Genomic DNA, 16022 nt, shown 5'->3' on the forward strand with positions numbered 1-16022 from the left:
AGAGTGTACAGAGGATTTGAAATTGGAAGTGATCACTATTTAGTCTTGAGCAGGATAAAATTGAATTTCATATTGAAAAGAATAACATGTAAGAAAGTTTTAAAGCGAATAAAAGTTGAGCAGCTCTCAGATGTAAACTGTAGACTAAAATACAGAAATATTATTGAAAAGAAAATGAAAGAGTTTGAGAACAGGAATCAAACCTTGGAGATTCAGTGGCAAACTCTGAAGGAAACATTGATTGATTCTGCCAGAGAGGCATGTGGTGAGGTTGTGTGCAAAGATAAAAAAATCAGAACTCCCTGGTGGACACAGGAAGTTAAAGAGGCAGTGAAGGAAAAGAAGAAAGCATATCAAAAGTTCCTGGCAAATAAGTCAGCTTTTACTCTTACAGAATACAGAGACAAATGTAAGAAAGCTAAACAGTGTGTAAAACTAGCTAAACAAAAGTCATGGGAGGACTTTGGCAAGAATATAGAAAATAAATATCAAGAAGGTGGCAAAATATTCTGGAGGTTGTTGAAGAAGCTTAGGAATGGAGGAAAGAGTGCTGTAAAAGGAATTAGAGATGATAAAGGTGAAATGAAAACAGGAGAAAAAGATATCCCTGAAGTATGGAGTAATTACTTTGAAAAACTGCTAAATGAAACAAGCAGTGATGACAGCACAGTGATAAAAAACACTGACCAGGCATGCAGTCGGGAATACATATCCATACTTGAAGTAGAAAAAGCCATCAAAGGCTTGAAATGTGGAAAGGCAGCAGGAGTAGATGATATTCGACCAGAAATGCTGAAGTATGGTGGTATAAAAGTCTTACAGTGGCTGCACTGCATAGTTCAGAAAGCCTGGACAGAGGGATGCATTCCCGATGATTGGAGTAGAGCTCTCATAGTACCCATATATAAAAAGGGAAATAAAACTGAATGTGAGAATTACAGAGGTATTTCCCTACTGAGTGTTCCTGGCAAGATCTATGCAAGTATACTTGAGAAACGGTTGAGAAGAATTGTGGAAGAAAAGCTTGGTGAAGAACAAGCTGGATTCAGGCCAAATAGAGGCTGTCAGGATCAGATCTTCACTTTACGACAAATAGTCGAGAAAGCATGGGAATATAACAAAGATCTGTATTTAAGTTTTGTCGATTTGGAAAAGGCATATGACAAGGTGCCAAGAGAGAAGCTATTCAATACGCTGCAGTTATATGGTGTCAATGGGGCATTATATCAAGCAATACTTAGTCTTTATTTGAGTTGTGAGTCAGCAGTTAGAATTGAAGGAAGTACAGGAAGATGGTTTAATGTTAAATCTGGTGTGAGACAAGGATGTTCATTATCCCCTCTGTTATTCATTATCTATATGGATCACATTATGAAGGAAAGCGGTATTAAACCTGATATCAAAATTGGAGATGTTAATGTCAGCTCTTTGCTTTATGCGGATGATGTTATACTTCTAAATAAATCCGCTACAAGTTTGCAAGATTCTCTGACTAAATTGAATAGCTATTGTAATAGATATGGTATGAAGGTCAGCAATAAAAAGACAAAGACAATGAAAATAGGCAGAATCATTGAAAATGTCAACTGTGTTGTGAATGGAGAACCTGTGGAACAAGTAAAACATTTCAGCTACTTAGGCACAATTTTTACTGAAGATGGTAAACTAAATATAGAAATAGACAACAGAATCAGCAAAGCTGGTATCGTGGGAAGTCAATTGAATAAATTCATATGGAATAAGAAAGAAATTAGTCGGAACACTAAATTAGCTGTATACAAGACTGTGTTCAAACCAATTTTAACTTATGGATCTGAGAGCTGGGTCAGTAGTAAAACACTTGACCAAAGACTAGAGACCGCAGATATGAGAGTCCTGAGAAAGATTAGAGGCGTGAACAGATGGCATCAATGGCAATATCATATTAAAAATGAGGATATTAGGAAAGAACTTGACATTGTCAGCATCCAGGAATGCGTTAGCAGAGCTAATCTCAGATGGTATGGTCACTTAAATAGAATGGGAGAGGAAAGATTAGCAAAACAAGTGTTCTCTGCCAGGTTGGCAGGAAAACGACCCAGAGGAAGACCAAGATATAGGTGGATTGATACGGTACAAAGTGCCTTAGATGATAGAAATATAAGATCTGATAATGTTGGAGTCTTGACAAGTAACAGACTGATATGGAGGAAAATTGTAGATAGGAAGTTAGTAACGATGTAATTTTTTCATGTAGTACTGTCATATCCTGTACACCCTTGAGGGTACATGGCAGGAATTTGATGATGATGATGATGATGATTATCCTCTCTGTTATTCATTATCTATCTGGATCACATTATGAAGGAAAGTGGTATTAAACATGATATCAAAATTGAGATGTTAATGTCAGCTCTTTGCTTTATGCGGACGATGTTATACTGATCAATAAATCCGCTACGAGTCTGCAAGATTCCTTGACTAAATTGAATAACTGTTGTAATGGTATTAAGGTCAGCAATAAAAAGATAAAGACAATGAAAATAGGCAGAATCTTTGAAAATGTCAACTGTGTTGTGAATGGAGAACCTGTGGAACAAGTAAAACATTTCAGCTACTTAGGCACAATTTTTACTGAAGATGGTAAACTAAATATAGAAATAGACAACAGAATCAGCAAAGCTGGTATCGTGGGAAGTGAATTGAATAAATTCATATGGAATAAGAGAGAAATTAGTCGGAACACTAAATTAGCTGTATACAAGACAGTGTTCAAACCAGTTTTAACTTATGGATCTGAGAGCTGGGTTAGAAGTGAAACACTTGACCAGAGACTAGAGACCACAGATATGAGAGTCCTGAGAAAGATTAGAGGCGTGAACAGATGGCAATATCATACTAAAAACGAGGATGTTAGGAAATAACTTTATATTGTTAGCATCCAGGAATTTGTTAGCAGAGCTAATCTTAGGTGGTATGGTCTCTTAAACAGAATGGGTGAGGAAAGATTGGCAAATCAAGTATTCTCTGCCAGGTTGGCTGGAAAATGACCCAGAGGAAGCCCAAGATATAGGTGGATTGATACGGTACAAAGTGCCTTAGACAACATAAAGGTATAAGATCTGATAATATTAGAGTCTTGACAAGTAACAGATTGATCTGGAGGAAAATTGTAGATAGGAAGTTAGTAATGATGTAAAGGTTTCATGTAGTACTATCATATCCTGTACACCTCTTGAGGGTAAATGGCAGCAATTGGATGATGATGGTGATTATTAATTAACTTAAGGAATTAACAACGTACACTAGAATATAAATTGACTTAAACTTTAATCTAGATTTCCAATATTTCAGCATCGTCACGTTGCCATCTTTAAAGTAACTTAAAATAAAGACATGTGCATGCAGGCACTACACACAGTAAATGAGGACGAATTGAGATAGCTGTTGTTTCTTCTAAAAGTTCTGATGGTGACCCCCCTAGAGGGCTATGTAAGTATTCTTGGCTGTTGGGCTGAAGGTTTCCTGATGTACCTCTCCCAAATTTGGGGCAGTCTCATGCAACCAAATTTGTTGAGGTTTGGCATTTTTCTTAGGGCTGATGCTGATTCCATGAAAAGTATTTCAAATTTGAACTTGCTATGATGTGTTATTGTGGCTTTTTTCCATCGTATTCTGTGGCATGTATCCAGAGCATGGTGTGCAAGACCAGAGTGGCTGTACTAGTAAAAACAGATGTAGTCCTTTTGTTCTGAAATTCTGATATTTGCTGTTTGGCCAAAGCAGGACAGCTTACAGCTGCAAGGAACCTGGTATACACCAGGTAGGTCTAGGGGAAGTGGTTGGTCCTTAGTGGAGCAGATAAGGGATGCCAATTTTCTATATGATTTGTAACAAGTGGTCAAGTAATGTTTTTTTAAGATTTTGGTAATTTTTTCCAAGGTGCCTTTCGGATGTAAGGAATGGTAATGGATTTAGAGTAATCCTTGTTGTGAAGGGATGGGGAGATTTGTGGTTTACTGGTTTCAATATTTTTTGGATTTTTTTTTTTTTTGGGTGGGGGGGGGGGCAGGTAGCCATTGGCTGAGAAAGTGTTGAGGATGTGATTTAGTTCATTGATTAGGGCACTGTCATTTGAACAGATTAGTTTAACCCTATTGTATAGTGTCTTGACAACTCCATATTGTTGTGAGGGGGGATTGTTGGTGAATGTATCTGCCTGTATGGGTGGGTTTTCTATAAACTGAGAAAACCAAGGTTCCATTAGGCTGGCGGGTGAATAGTGTGTCTAGGAAAGGGAGGCTGTTGTTTTCCTCTTTTTCCAGGGTGAACTTGATTCTGGGGTGTTGGTTGTTTAAGTGTGTTAAGAAGGAGAAGAGTGTATCAGAACCATGTGGCCAAATAGCGAACACATCATCAACGTAGCAAAGCCATATGGTTGGTTTTTATAGGGTAGAGTTTAAGGCTTTCTCTTCAAAAGTCTCCATAAAGAAGTTGGCCAAGGGCAAGGAGAGTGGCGAACCTAAGGCTGCCCCCTCTATTTGTTTGTAGGATTTTCCCTGCCAAACGAAATAGCCTGAGTTGATTGTGAACTGAAATAGGGCTGAGATATCAGGAAGAAATTTAGCTTGGATTAGCTCTAAGGTTTCCTTGAGTGGGACATTTGTGAATAAGGAGGAGATGGCAAAACTGACCATTATGTCAGTATGTTGGAGTGTAAGGTTTTCTGTGCTGGCTTTGAAGTGGGCTGAGTTTTTTATGTGTGATGATGTGTTGCCAGTATGGTGTGTGAGCACTTTGGCCAAATGTTTAGCTAATTTCTATGTGTGGGAATCAATGCCATCCACTATGGGACGTAATGCACATTTTCTTTATGTATTTTTGTGAGTCCATATATATATATATATATATATATGGGGGGGTATAGAGTTAAATGGTTTTAATTTGTTAATAACTTCTACAGGCCAAGAAGTGACCTTCTTAAGGAACCTATTGTTGTGTCCCTATCACTAATATAATTACGCTTCTTGTCTTTTATTCAAATTCTCGTTCAACACTTTCTCAGGTATCGCGTGGTGCCCTTGTATAACAATGGAATTGCCCTAGGGTCGAGCCAGTATCAGAGCATCTGAGATCAACCTCTCATAAAACACTAAGAAATTTATTTTTTCGCTGCGCCACTTAAAGCTTTTAGATTAAATAATAATATCAATCAAGAGGTGATCTCTAGATAGTACTTAAGTGATGATACCTTGACCTTTGCAGACGGGGCCAAAATCTCTTCCATCTAATTTCCCGCCTAGGTTCGTGTTAATTTTTTATAAGCGGTGCATTGGATTCCAAAATCACAGATAGACTTAATTGTATTCAAAAGCAAGATTTATTAGATACTAAAATTATATACATACAGTACATGTAAACTCAAATCTCAATCTAAGTAAGTTCCTGACATTCAGGTTAACATTAAAACATTCCAATTTCACAAGGATATTCAGACTGACTATTGTTAATTTTTACAGTATAAATCTTGTCAACATTAAGACACCTAAATTATGCATAATAATCTCAATAATTCTTTTCTAATTCAGTTTCAATCAAACCACTCAAAATAGCATCTATATCTTTTATAATCTTTTCACTAATAGCAATTCTTTACTCTGAACTTTTATCATAACCTCTTTAAACATATAATAGCATCTATATCCTTTATAATCTTGTCATTAATAGCAATTCTTTACTCTGAACTTTTATCATAACCCTTTAAACATATAACATATTTCGATCACAGTAGGAGACAATAAATATACAGAAATTTTCTCAGGATCACTACAGTTCAGTTCTATATAATATTATTAATGTTCCTTCCTTAGATTCACAGCGTGGTACAAATCCTTTCATTCATAGTTAACAAATACTATAAAGTCTGCTTATCTATCTTGAACTGCATCACATTAAGAGGTCCTCAGGAATCTGTCTCTCCTTAATCGAAACATCCATGGGTTCCTATCTGGCTTTCTGTGGGTGGCCGGGCTTATTCTTTCTGCGGAGATACGAACTTCTAGTTCTGGAGATGCCTCTATCAGAACCCTCCAGAGTGGAGGCGCTGCCACCCTTCACCCGCTCACGACTCCGCGAGACCAACACCAGGAGATCAGGAACAAAAAAAGCCCCGTGTGTGTGTGTGGGGGGGAGTGCTTGACCCTATATTTCGCCTTGGTTCCCGGCGATTCTCACACTCTGCAATGTCCACCTAGTGCTTTCACGTAGGTCGACGTCACAACGTCCAACTTTTTCCGCTACGTTTCTTCGTACACTGTCGGCACGCGAATGCCCGGGGCAAACCGCTCCCCTCGTGTTATTGCTTCCTTTGGACTTACATCCCCCTTAGAATTTGTGCAAATCATTCTATAACTCCTAGTACTTATTGCTCTATCAAAATGTTAAATGTTAACACTTCCACTATTATTTATACTAACTAGTGAGTGGTCCCTTGTTGAAATATTATATAAATAACTATTTGTTTTCTTTTAGTTTGAAATATTTGATATATCTTCAAAGCAGCATTTTTCTCCCTAGAGACTTGCATGCTATAATGTTTCTTATTGTGTGTTCACTCTATTATACAATGATAAGATGAAATATCTCATGTTCCAACTTATCAGGGTATAACACTATGGAGTTTTCTGATTTTGTGAGTTGGAAGGATTGTATTCAATAGGGAGGTAAGTAGCCCTATATAATAATAGAGCATTAAGCTTACCTGTGTAGTCTGTTTGATTGGGTATGGTGGCGTTTCCCTTATCCGCTTTGGTGATTACTATTTCTTTGTTTTTCTTCATTTTCTGCAGAGCTTTATATTCCCTATTGGATATGTTGGTTTTTGGTGGTCTTGCTTTGGTGAGAACACAAGCTACATCCAGTCTAATAGTGTTAGCGATGTTGTTTGGAAAGTGGCGGATCCCACGTTCAATCTGGATCATTATATCCTCGGCCGGTATTTTTCTGGGAGCAATGGCAAAGTTGTGGCCACGTGAAAGAGCAATAGATGTAGGGAATGAGGCACCTCGGAAAAAATTACCAAAATCTTAAAAAAACATGACTTGAACTCTTGTTACAGACCATATAGAAAATTGGCATCCCTTATTCGCTCCAACAAAGACCAACCACTTCCTCTAGACCTACCTGGTGTATACCAGGTCCCTTGCAGCTATAAACTGTCTTACTTTGGCCAAACAGGCAGGACAGCGAATATCAGAATTTCAGAACACAAGGACTACATCCATTTTCAACAGTATAGCCACTCTGGTCTTGCAGACCATGCTCTGGATACACGCCATAGAATACGGTGGAAGAAAGCCACAATAATACACCGTAGCAAGTTCAAATTTGAAAGACTTTTCATGGAATCAGCCTGAACCCTAAGAAACATGTCAAACCTCAACAAATTTGGTTGCATGAGACTGCCCCAAATTTGGGAGACGTACATCAGGAGACCTTCAGCCCACCAGCCAAGAATAACTACATAGCCTGCTAGGGAACTTTTAGGAGAAACAATAGCTTCCTCGCTTCGTCCTCATTTACTGTGTGTAGTGCCTGCATGCACGTGTCTTTATTATAAGTTCTTTTGAAGATGCCAACATGACTTTGCCGAAATATTGGAAATATAGATTAAAGTTTAATTTAATTTATATTCTAGTGTGCACGTTGTGAATTTCTTAAGTTAATTAATAAAAATTGCCTTAGAAAACAGAAATATAAAATCTGATAATATTGGAGTCTTGACAGGTAACACACTGATTTGGAGGAAAATTGTAGATAGAAAGTTAGTAATGGTGTAAATTTTTCATGTAGTACTATCATATCCTGTTCACCCCTTGAGGGTATATATCAGGAATTTGATGATGATGATGATGAAGTTTATGGAATAGGTGGAGGATAGATATGATAGAAACATAGAAACATCCAAATTAGTAAGGGAATCTGGATTTTATAGACACAAGTGAAATTTTGCAGCTTATGGATGGTGGTGGTAGAATTTGAGTTCATTCCTGGAAGCTGACTATGGGTGTTAGAAAGCACATTAGGTCTGGGTTTTCATGATATGTGGTAAGCATGTGTAATGGGCTAACATTAGATGTTGTAAATGTAATTAATTTCAGGTATTTAACTATCTTTTAAATATATAAAGGCCCTTCCTCAATGAGTCCTTACACATTCTGGAGGTGCATTAATAATAACAAAGTGAACATAATTCTGCTGAATGTTCCTTTAAGACTGTTGATGTCTCTTGTGAAAAATCTATGAGATGAGTTGCCAATAAATGATAATTTTAAGTGATGCTTGACTGATTTTATTTAGCGAAAGTAATCATATATCCACACCATGTTTTGAGGATTTGATTCAATTACTGACTATAATTTATCATCAATTAAGTAAAAACTTGTTACTTGGTAAAAACCACTACGTCTCTGCGAAACATGCTTGTTCAAATCCTGCTTAAGATATGGGTGTTTGCAAAAGCTATCCTTGGATGAGCTTGCTTGTATAGCTCTTTGAGGTGTGTGTGTGGGTGGGGGGGGGATTCACTGAATAGATTTGTGCATGTATTTGCATAATGATAAGCTCTCAGTGTATTTTCACATGTATTTCAAGCAGATGATGTTAATATACTCATATATCATATGCCTTTAAATATATTAATAAATATTTTAAAATCATTCATTACCACACATAGGATTTGCTGAACCCATAGTGCATTAATGGCATGTGTATAATAACATAACCAGAAAATTTAGGAGAATTTTTTTTTTTAAGTTTTGAAATGATAAGAAACAGTGCTTTTAGGTTCAAATTAATTGAACTTTCCTGTATCTGAAAAACTATCATCTTAACAAACATTTGTTGACAAAAATTCATAAGAATGAAATAATCATGATTTTTTTTTAACAAGAAAAATACGTGGACCCTCTCCCCCTCTTATACACGCACAATACTGCAGAAATCTTGACTGTTTTTTGCAAATGCTTGTTGATAAGTATCAGTGTAGTTAAATGATGTTTTATTGTGCATGTTAACAAATAAGTTTTATTTATTAGAATGCATTTTTGGGTCTTCAATTCTATAATAATATAATGGGCATTATATACCAGAAATTAGAATATGCTGTTTCTGATTTTCTTTCTATTTTTATATTCTTCAAGGCCCTTGTTTTGTCTAATACTGCTAGAAAGGAAACTACCTTAGGTGAGATTGTAAACCTAATGTCTGTTGATGCACAACGATTCATGGACTTGATGCCCTTCATTAATTTATTATGGTCAGCACCATTGCAGATTGCTTTATCACTGTACTTTCTCTGGGATGTACTTGGTCCATCAGTTCTTGCTGGGTTCGGAGTAATGTTATTCATGATTCCACTTAATGGATATGTAGCAAGTTTGACCAAAAAGTTACAGGTATGTTATTATGTTTTGATTAAATATATTGATTATGTTAATTGTTTATGTTAAGCACATATATAATGATTGTAATTGCAAAGTTTGTTGTTTGTGGGTGTGACTAAGTCCAATTTTTGCAGTACATTTCTAAGTTTTTTAATTTTTTTATTATTATTTTTTTTTTATATTATTATTTTTTTATGTAAGTTTCCTGCCCATGACAGGTTATCATAAACCTATAGTATATTTCATACTGTGGGTGAGCTAAGGATTTTTATTTTATTTATTTATTTATTTATTTTTTTTTTGCATTTTCATCAATTTTTTATGTTTTTTTCGTAATTTTTTATGTATTTTTATATAGTCTGGAAACCCTGCTCTAGATACAAAACATCGAACTTTTTCAAGCACTTCAGGCATCCAATAAGTAGGGTAGTAGTCTTACACTGGACTATGAAATTCATCTCCCACCTAAATCACAAACGATCATGCCAGCAGCATTCACAACAATGACCTGTTGCTTGGAGAGCAGGCATGCTAACCATGTGACCAACCAGGCTGGCAAAGTAATTTATTTTAAACTTTTATTAGAAAATATTTTAATTATTTTGAAATACAGTAATTTAAAGTGTTTTTAAATTTTATTTAAAATTTTTTGTTAACTGGCTGGTTAAATGCATCTACAGACATAGGACACACAGGGAGACATAGGGCTAACTGCCTCATCCTCGATACCGTACTGTATCGAGGATAAGGTAGTTAAATGTAGAAAATCTTCGACACTGCAAGGTAAAAGAGGAGCGATGGAATAATAATAATAGCAAGATATACTATGTTGTTATTATTATTGCATGTAAAAATTTCTTAGGTTATACATGTATATTCATTTGCAGACAATAGCATTGGCTCTGTAAGACCCAACTATACCACTTTCAGATTGATCTGACTTCAGATTCTCACACACACACACACACACACACGTGTGTGTGTGTGTGTGTGTGTGTGTGTGTGTGTGTGTGTGTGTGTGTGTGTCTGTGATGGATCACATACAAAGTGTAATTCTTCTGTTAATTTACTCTTAAGGAAGGTTTTAATAATTTTTATCATCATCATCATCATCATCAAATTCCTGCCATGTACCCTCAAGGAGTGTACAGGATATGATAGTACTACATGAAAAATTTACATCGTTACTAACTTCCTATCTACAATTTATCTCCAAAATCAGTCTGTTACTTGTCAAGACTCCAACATTATCAGGTCTTATATTTCTATCGTCTAAGGCACTTTGTACCGTATCAATCCACCTATATCTTGGTCTTCCTCTGGGTCGTTTTCCTGCCAACCTGGCAGAGAACGCTTGTTTTGCTAATCTTTCTTCGCCCATTCTGTTTAAGTGACCATACCACCTAAGATTAGCTCTGCTAACGCATTCCTGGATGCTGACAGTGTCAAGATCTTTCCTGATATCCTCATTTTTAATATGATATTGCCATTGATGTCAACTGCTCATGTCTCTAATTTTTCCCAGGACTCTCATATCTGCAGTCTCTAGTCTTTGGTCAAGTGTTTTACTTCTGACCCAGCTCTCAGATCCATAAGTTGAAACTGGTCTGAACACTGTCTTGTATACAGCTAATTTAGTGTTCCGACTAATTTCTCTCTTATTCCATATGAATATATTCAATTGTTGATTCTGTTGTCTATTTCCATTTTTAATTTACCATCTTCATTAAAAATTGTGCCTAAGTAGCTGAAATGTTTTACTTGTTCCACAGGTTCTCCATTCACAACACAGTCGACATTTTCAATGATTTTGCCTATTTTCATTGTCTTTGTCTTTTTATTGCTGACCTTCATACCATATCTATTACAACAGTTATTCAATTTAGCCAGGGAATCTTGCAGACTTGTAGAAGATTTATTTAGAAGTATAACATTATCCACATAAAGCAAAGAGCTGACATTAACATCTTCAATTTTGATATCAGGTTTAATACCACTTTCTTTCATAATGTGATCCATATAAATAATGAATAACAGTGGGGATAATGTACATCCTTGTCTGACACCAGATTTAACATTAAGCCACTTTCCTGTATTTCCTTCAATTCTAACTGCTGACTTACAACTCAAATAAAGACTAAGTATTGCTTGATATAATGCCCCATTGACACCATATAACTGTAGCATATTGAATAGCTTTTCTCTTGGCACCTTGTCATATGCCTTTTCCAGATCGACACAACTTAAATACAGATCTTTGTTATATTCCCATGATTTTTCAACTATTTGTCGTAAAGTGAAGAGCTGATTCTGACAACCTCTATTTGTCCTGAATCCAGCTTGTTTTTCACCAAGCTTCTGTGCCACAAATTCTTCTCAACCGTTTCTCAAATATACTTGCATAAATCTTACCAGGAACACTCAGTAGGGAAATACCTCTATAATTCTCACATTCGGTTTTATTTCCCTTTTTATATATGGGTGCTATGAGAGCTCTACTCCAATCATCGGGAATTCATCCCTCTGTCCAGGAGTTCTGAACTATGCAGTGCAGCCACTGTAAGACTTTTATACCACCATACTTCAGCATTTCTGGTCAAATATCATCTACTTCTGCCTTTCCACATTTCAAGCCTTTGATAGCTTTTCTACTTCAAGTATGGATATGTATTCCTGACTACATGCCTGTTGAGTGTTTTTTACCACTGTGCTATCACTGCGTGTTTCATTTAGCAATTTTTTGAAGTAATTACTCCATACTTCAAGAATATCTTTTTGTCCTATTTTTATGTCACCTATCATGTCTAACTCCTTTTATAGCACTCTTTCCTCCATTTCTAAGCTTCAACAACCACCAGAATATCTTACCACCTTGATATTTATTTTCTATGTTCTTGCCAAAGTCCTCCCATGACTTTTGTTTAGTCTGGTTTACATAGTGTTTAGCTTTCTTACATTTGTCTCTGTATTCTCTAAGAGCACAAGCTCACTTATTTGCCAGGAATTTTTGATATGCTTTCTTTTCTTTCACTGTCTATTTAACTTCCTGTGTCCACCATGGAGTTCTAATTTTTCTATCCTTGCAAACAACCTCACCACATACCTCTCTGGCTGAATCAATCAATGTTTTCTTCAGGGCTTGCCACTGAATTTCCAAGATTTGGTTCCTGTTCTCAAACTCTTTCATTTTTTCTTCAATAATCTTTGTGTATTTTAGTCTACAGTTCACATCTGAGAGCTGCTCAACTTTTATTTGCTTTAAAACTTTCTTGCATGTTATTCTTTTCAATATGAAATTCAGTTTTATCCTGCTCAAGACTAAATAGTGATCTCTTCCAATTTCAAATCTTCTGTACATTCTGGTGTCCTGCACCAGGGAGAAAACATCACTATCAACAATAACATAGTCAATGAGACTTTTCTTATTCCTTGCCTCTTCTCTCCATGTGAATTTGTGCACATTTTTATGTTGGAACATGGTGTTAGTAATAACCAGTCCATGTCCTGAGCAGAAATCCAACAAGTATTTGCTATTATTATTAGCTTTTCTCTTTTCTCCAAATTTTCCAAAATATTGTTGTATGTCTGGCAATCATTTCCTACTATGCTATTTAGATCCATAACAAGGACTTACTTTTCCTTTTTCATTGTGTCAGTTGCTTTCTCTGGAGCCTCAAAAAATTCCTCCACTTCTACCTTAGTAGAACCTTCTGTGGGACCATAGGCACAAATAAGTCTCATTGGCCAGTTCCCCATTCTGATATTTGCCCACATCACTCTACTTGAGACTGCTTGCCATTCAAGAAGATTAGCCTTGTATTTGGTGTTGAATACTATGGCTATTCCTTGTTTTCCTTGATTGTCATTGCCTGAATATAACATTTTGTCATGTTATATAATCATATAACATGACAGAATATAGTCATTTTTATCATATCTTATTCATGCAAGAAGTGTTTTTGGTCTGAAACATTTATTAGATTTTGCTATAATTAATGTGTAGTGATTAATGATTGATAAATTAAAAACTCGGTAATGTCCTGTTGTGAAAAATGCAAGTCACCTGAAAATTTTCAAAAAAATTAGAGATAACGGCATTTGATTCTTCTTAAAGTGCTTCCCATGTTTTAAGTCTATCACAGAAAGCATTATTAACGATAAGGTGAAAATTACAGAGAATCTAATCTTTAAAGGTACCTATGGTATGACTATAAACAATAAATTACACAATAACCACAGTAATTAACTTTAATCAAATGAAAGTACAGATATTTCATACTGAAAATAACAGTACATCATCATCATCAGTGTGTAGAAACAAGCAAATCAAAGAAACGGGAATACAAGATACATACTGCAGTCGGTGGTTTACCAATTAAAAACTTGACATGTGCTAGAAATTAATATTAATAAATAATATTATTAAAAACTAGATCTATAGACAAGTTGAAGACACTGCCATGTCTTCATGTGGAGACAGAGGGTAGCCCTCTGTCTCCACCTTTGAAACTATTTTTTGAACCATCTGGAAGATGCTTTGTTCTCATCCATTCATTCCCAACACTCGTTGGTTTCGTTATGTTGATGATGTCTTTAAGTTTGCTGTTTGGCCTCATTCTGAAAATGAACTTGCCACCTTCTTACAACAGATCAATAGCCTTCATTCACACATTCAGTTCATAATGGAAAAAATAAAATCTAGTAATTTACCATTCTTGGACATCCTTCTTATGTGCATGGCTTCCAGTAATTTATCAACCAGCGTTTATCGAAAACCTACCTTTACTGTCAGATACATTCATCAAAAGTCTGCTAATTACATCTCTTAAAAAATTGGTGTTATCAAGTCTTTAATTAAGAGAGTAGAAGTATCATCTCATTCCCATATATTTTCCTATCAACAAAATTTCTCATCTCTTGCCATCTAGAAAAGACCGACTGCCTCTATCATTAGCTGGCATTTATCAGATATCTTATGAATTTAATCTAACATACTTTGGGCAGACAGGCTATACTGTGGAAAAAGGATTAATGAATATCAATATTATATCGAACACACGAAACCTGAAAAGTCTTGTCTGGCACAACATAGTATTGACACTAAACACAAGATATAGTGGGATGAAGCTCATCTTCTCCATGGAAGGAGGTTTACATATGAATCCCTTTTCAAAGAAAGTTGCGAAGCTCTTTTACATCGGCCACATCTGAATCGGAACGATCGTCTCTCTCCCTCTCTCTCTCTCTCTCTCTCTCTCTCTCTTCCCCCCTCAAAAGTTTGGGAGATTCTTATTTCATGTAACTATCAAAAATAGTTTTTAATAATATTATTTATTAATCAAATTAAGGGGTTATTAAATCTCACATTGTTTTAAAACCGAATAAGAAACTCAAAGATTGGAATCAGAGAGTTTCATGCCGAATATAGTAAACTATAAAAGTATCAGCGGCCACTAGCGTGAGCTAATGCAAGTAGTCCTAGTACGTAGTACTATCTCAGGCAACTCATTGCAAAGGTGGGGGAAACTTCTGATCACTAATCTTGGTATTTTCCATAATGTAAAAACACATTTCCTAGGAAATGTATGCTGTTATTACATTATAGTGGGAAGTCACTATCCAGACTGGTTTCAGCCTTTTTTGAGGCTTCATCAGTGAGTAGCTAGACCAAATAGATACCAAAAGGTATAGTGAAAAGAACTTATATACTGTGCTATACGAGTTGTCAAACAGGTGCAACCATTAAGTTACTTATATATAAAGAGCCAATAGGCTTCATTTCGGCGATATAAACATTATTCAAATTAAGGGGATATTAAATCTCACATTGTTTTAAAACCGAATAAGAAACTCAAAGATTGGAATCAGAGAGTATCATGCCAAATATAGTAAACTATAAAAGTATCGGCGGCCACTAGTGTGAGCTAATGCAAGTAGTCCTGGTACATAGTACCTGAGTTGCCTGAGATTGTACTACGTACTAGGACTACTTGCATTAGCTCACGCTAGTAATCACCGATACTTTTATAGTTTACTATATTCGGCATGAAACTCTCTGATTTCAATCTTTGAGTTTCTTATTCGGTTTTAAAACAATGTGGGATTTAATATCCTCTTAATTTGAATAATGTTTATATTGCCGAAATGAAGCCTATTGGCTCTTTATATTTAAGTTATTTATTAATATTAATTTCTAGCATGTGGCAACAGTTTTAATTAGTAAACCATCGACTGTGGTATGTACCTTGTATTCCTGTTTCTTTGATTCGCTTGTTTTTATGCACTGATGATGTACTTTTAATAAATTTAGTTTAATCCTTTATCCAAGTATGAGCAAACAAAGTTTGCACCTGAAAATATCTTTAGGACTGGGGTAAGGTAGTACAACACCAGGCAACTCATAGCAAAGGTGGACCAAGCTAACATCACTCCTATCTCACTATCTCCCATAATGCAAAACACATCTCCTTGCGGATATGTATAATGTTATGCATTAAGGGAAGGGCCACTACCCAGACTAGTTTCGACCTTTATTGAAGTCTCTTCAGTGGGAGCCAGGCCCAGAAGTGGAGGTACCAGGCAGAAGCAATGGCAAGGTCA

The 16022-nt window shown here is 35.9% G+C and overlaps 1 protein-coding gene across 1 annotated transcript in view; it reads left to right on the plus strand.

Moving 5' to 3' along the window:
• Positions 1–16022, plus strand: part of LOC150097870 (ATP-binding cassette sub-family C member 1-like) — a 626276-nt gene that overhangs the window by 178480 nt on the left and 431774 nt on the right. The window contains exon 10 of the mRNA XM_090406616.1: positions 9180–9434. Within this exon, the coding sequence (XP_090262742.1) occupies positions 9180–9434 (255 nt within the window). The remainder of the gene's footprint in view (positions 1–9179; positions 9435–16022) is intronic.

The sequence above is a fragment of the Typopeltis vanoorti genome, chromosome 16 (genome assembly GCF_054136105.1).
Source record: "Typopeltis vanoorti isolate ZY-2024b chromosome 16, IOZ_Tvanoo_1.0, whole genome shotgun sequence".
Classification (NCBI taxonomy): domain Eukaryota; kingdom Metazoa; phylum Arthropoda; class Arachnida; order Uropygi; family Thelyphonidae; genus Typopeltis; species Typopeltis vanoorti.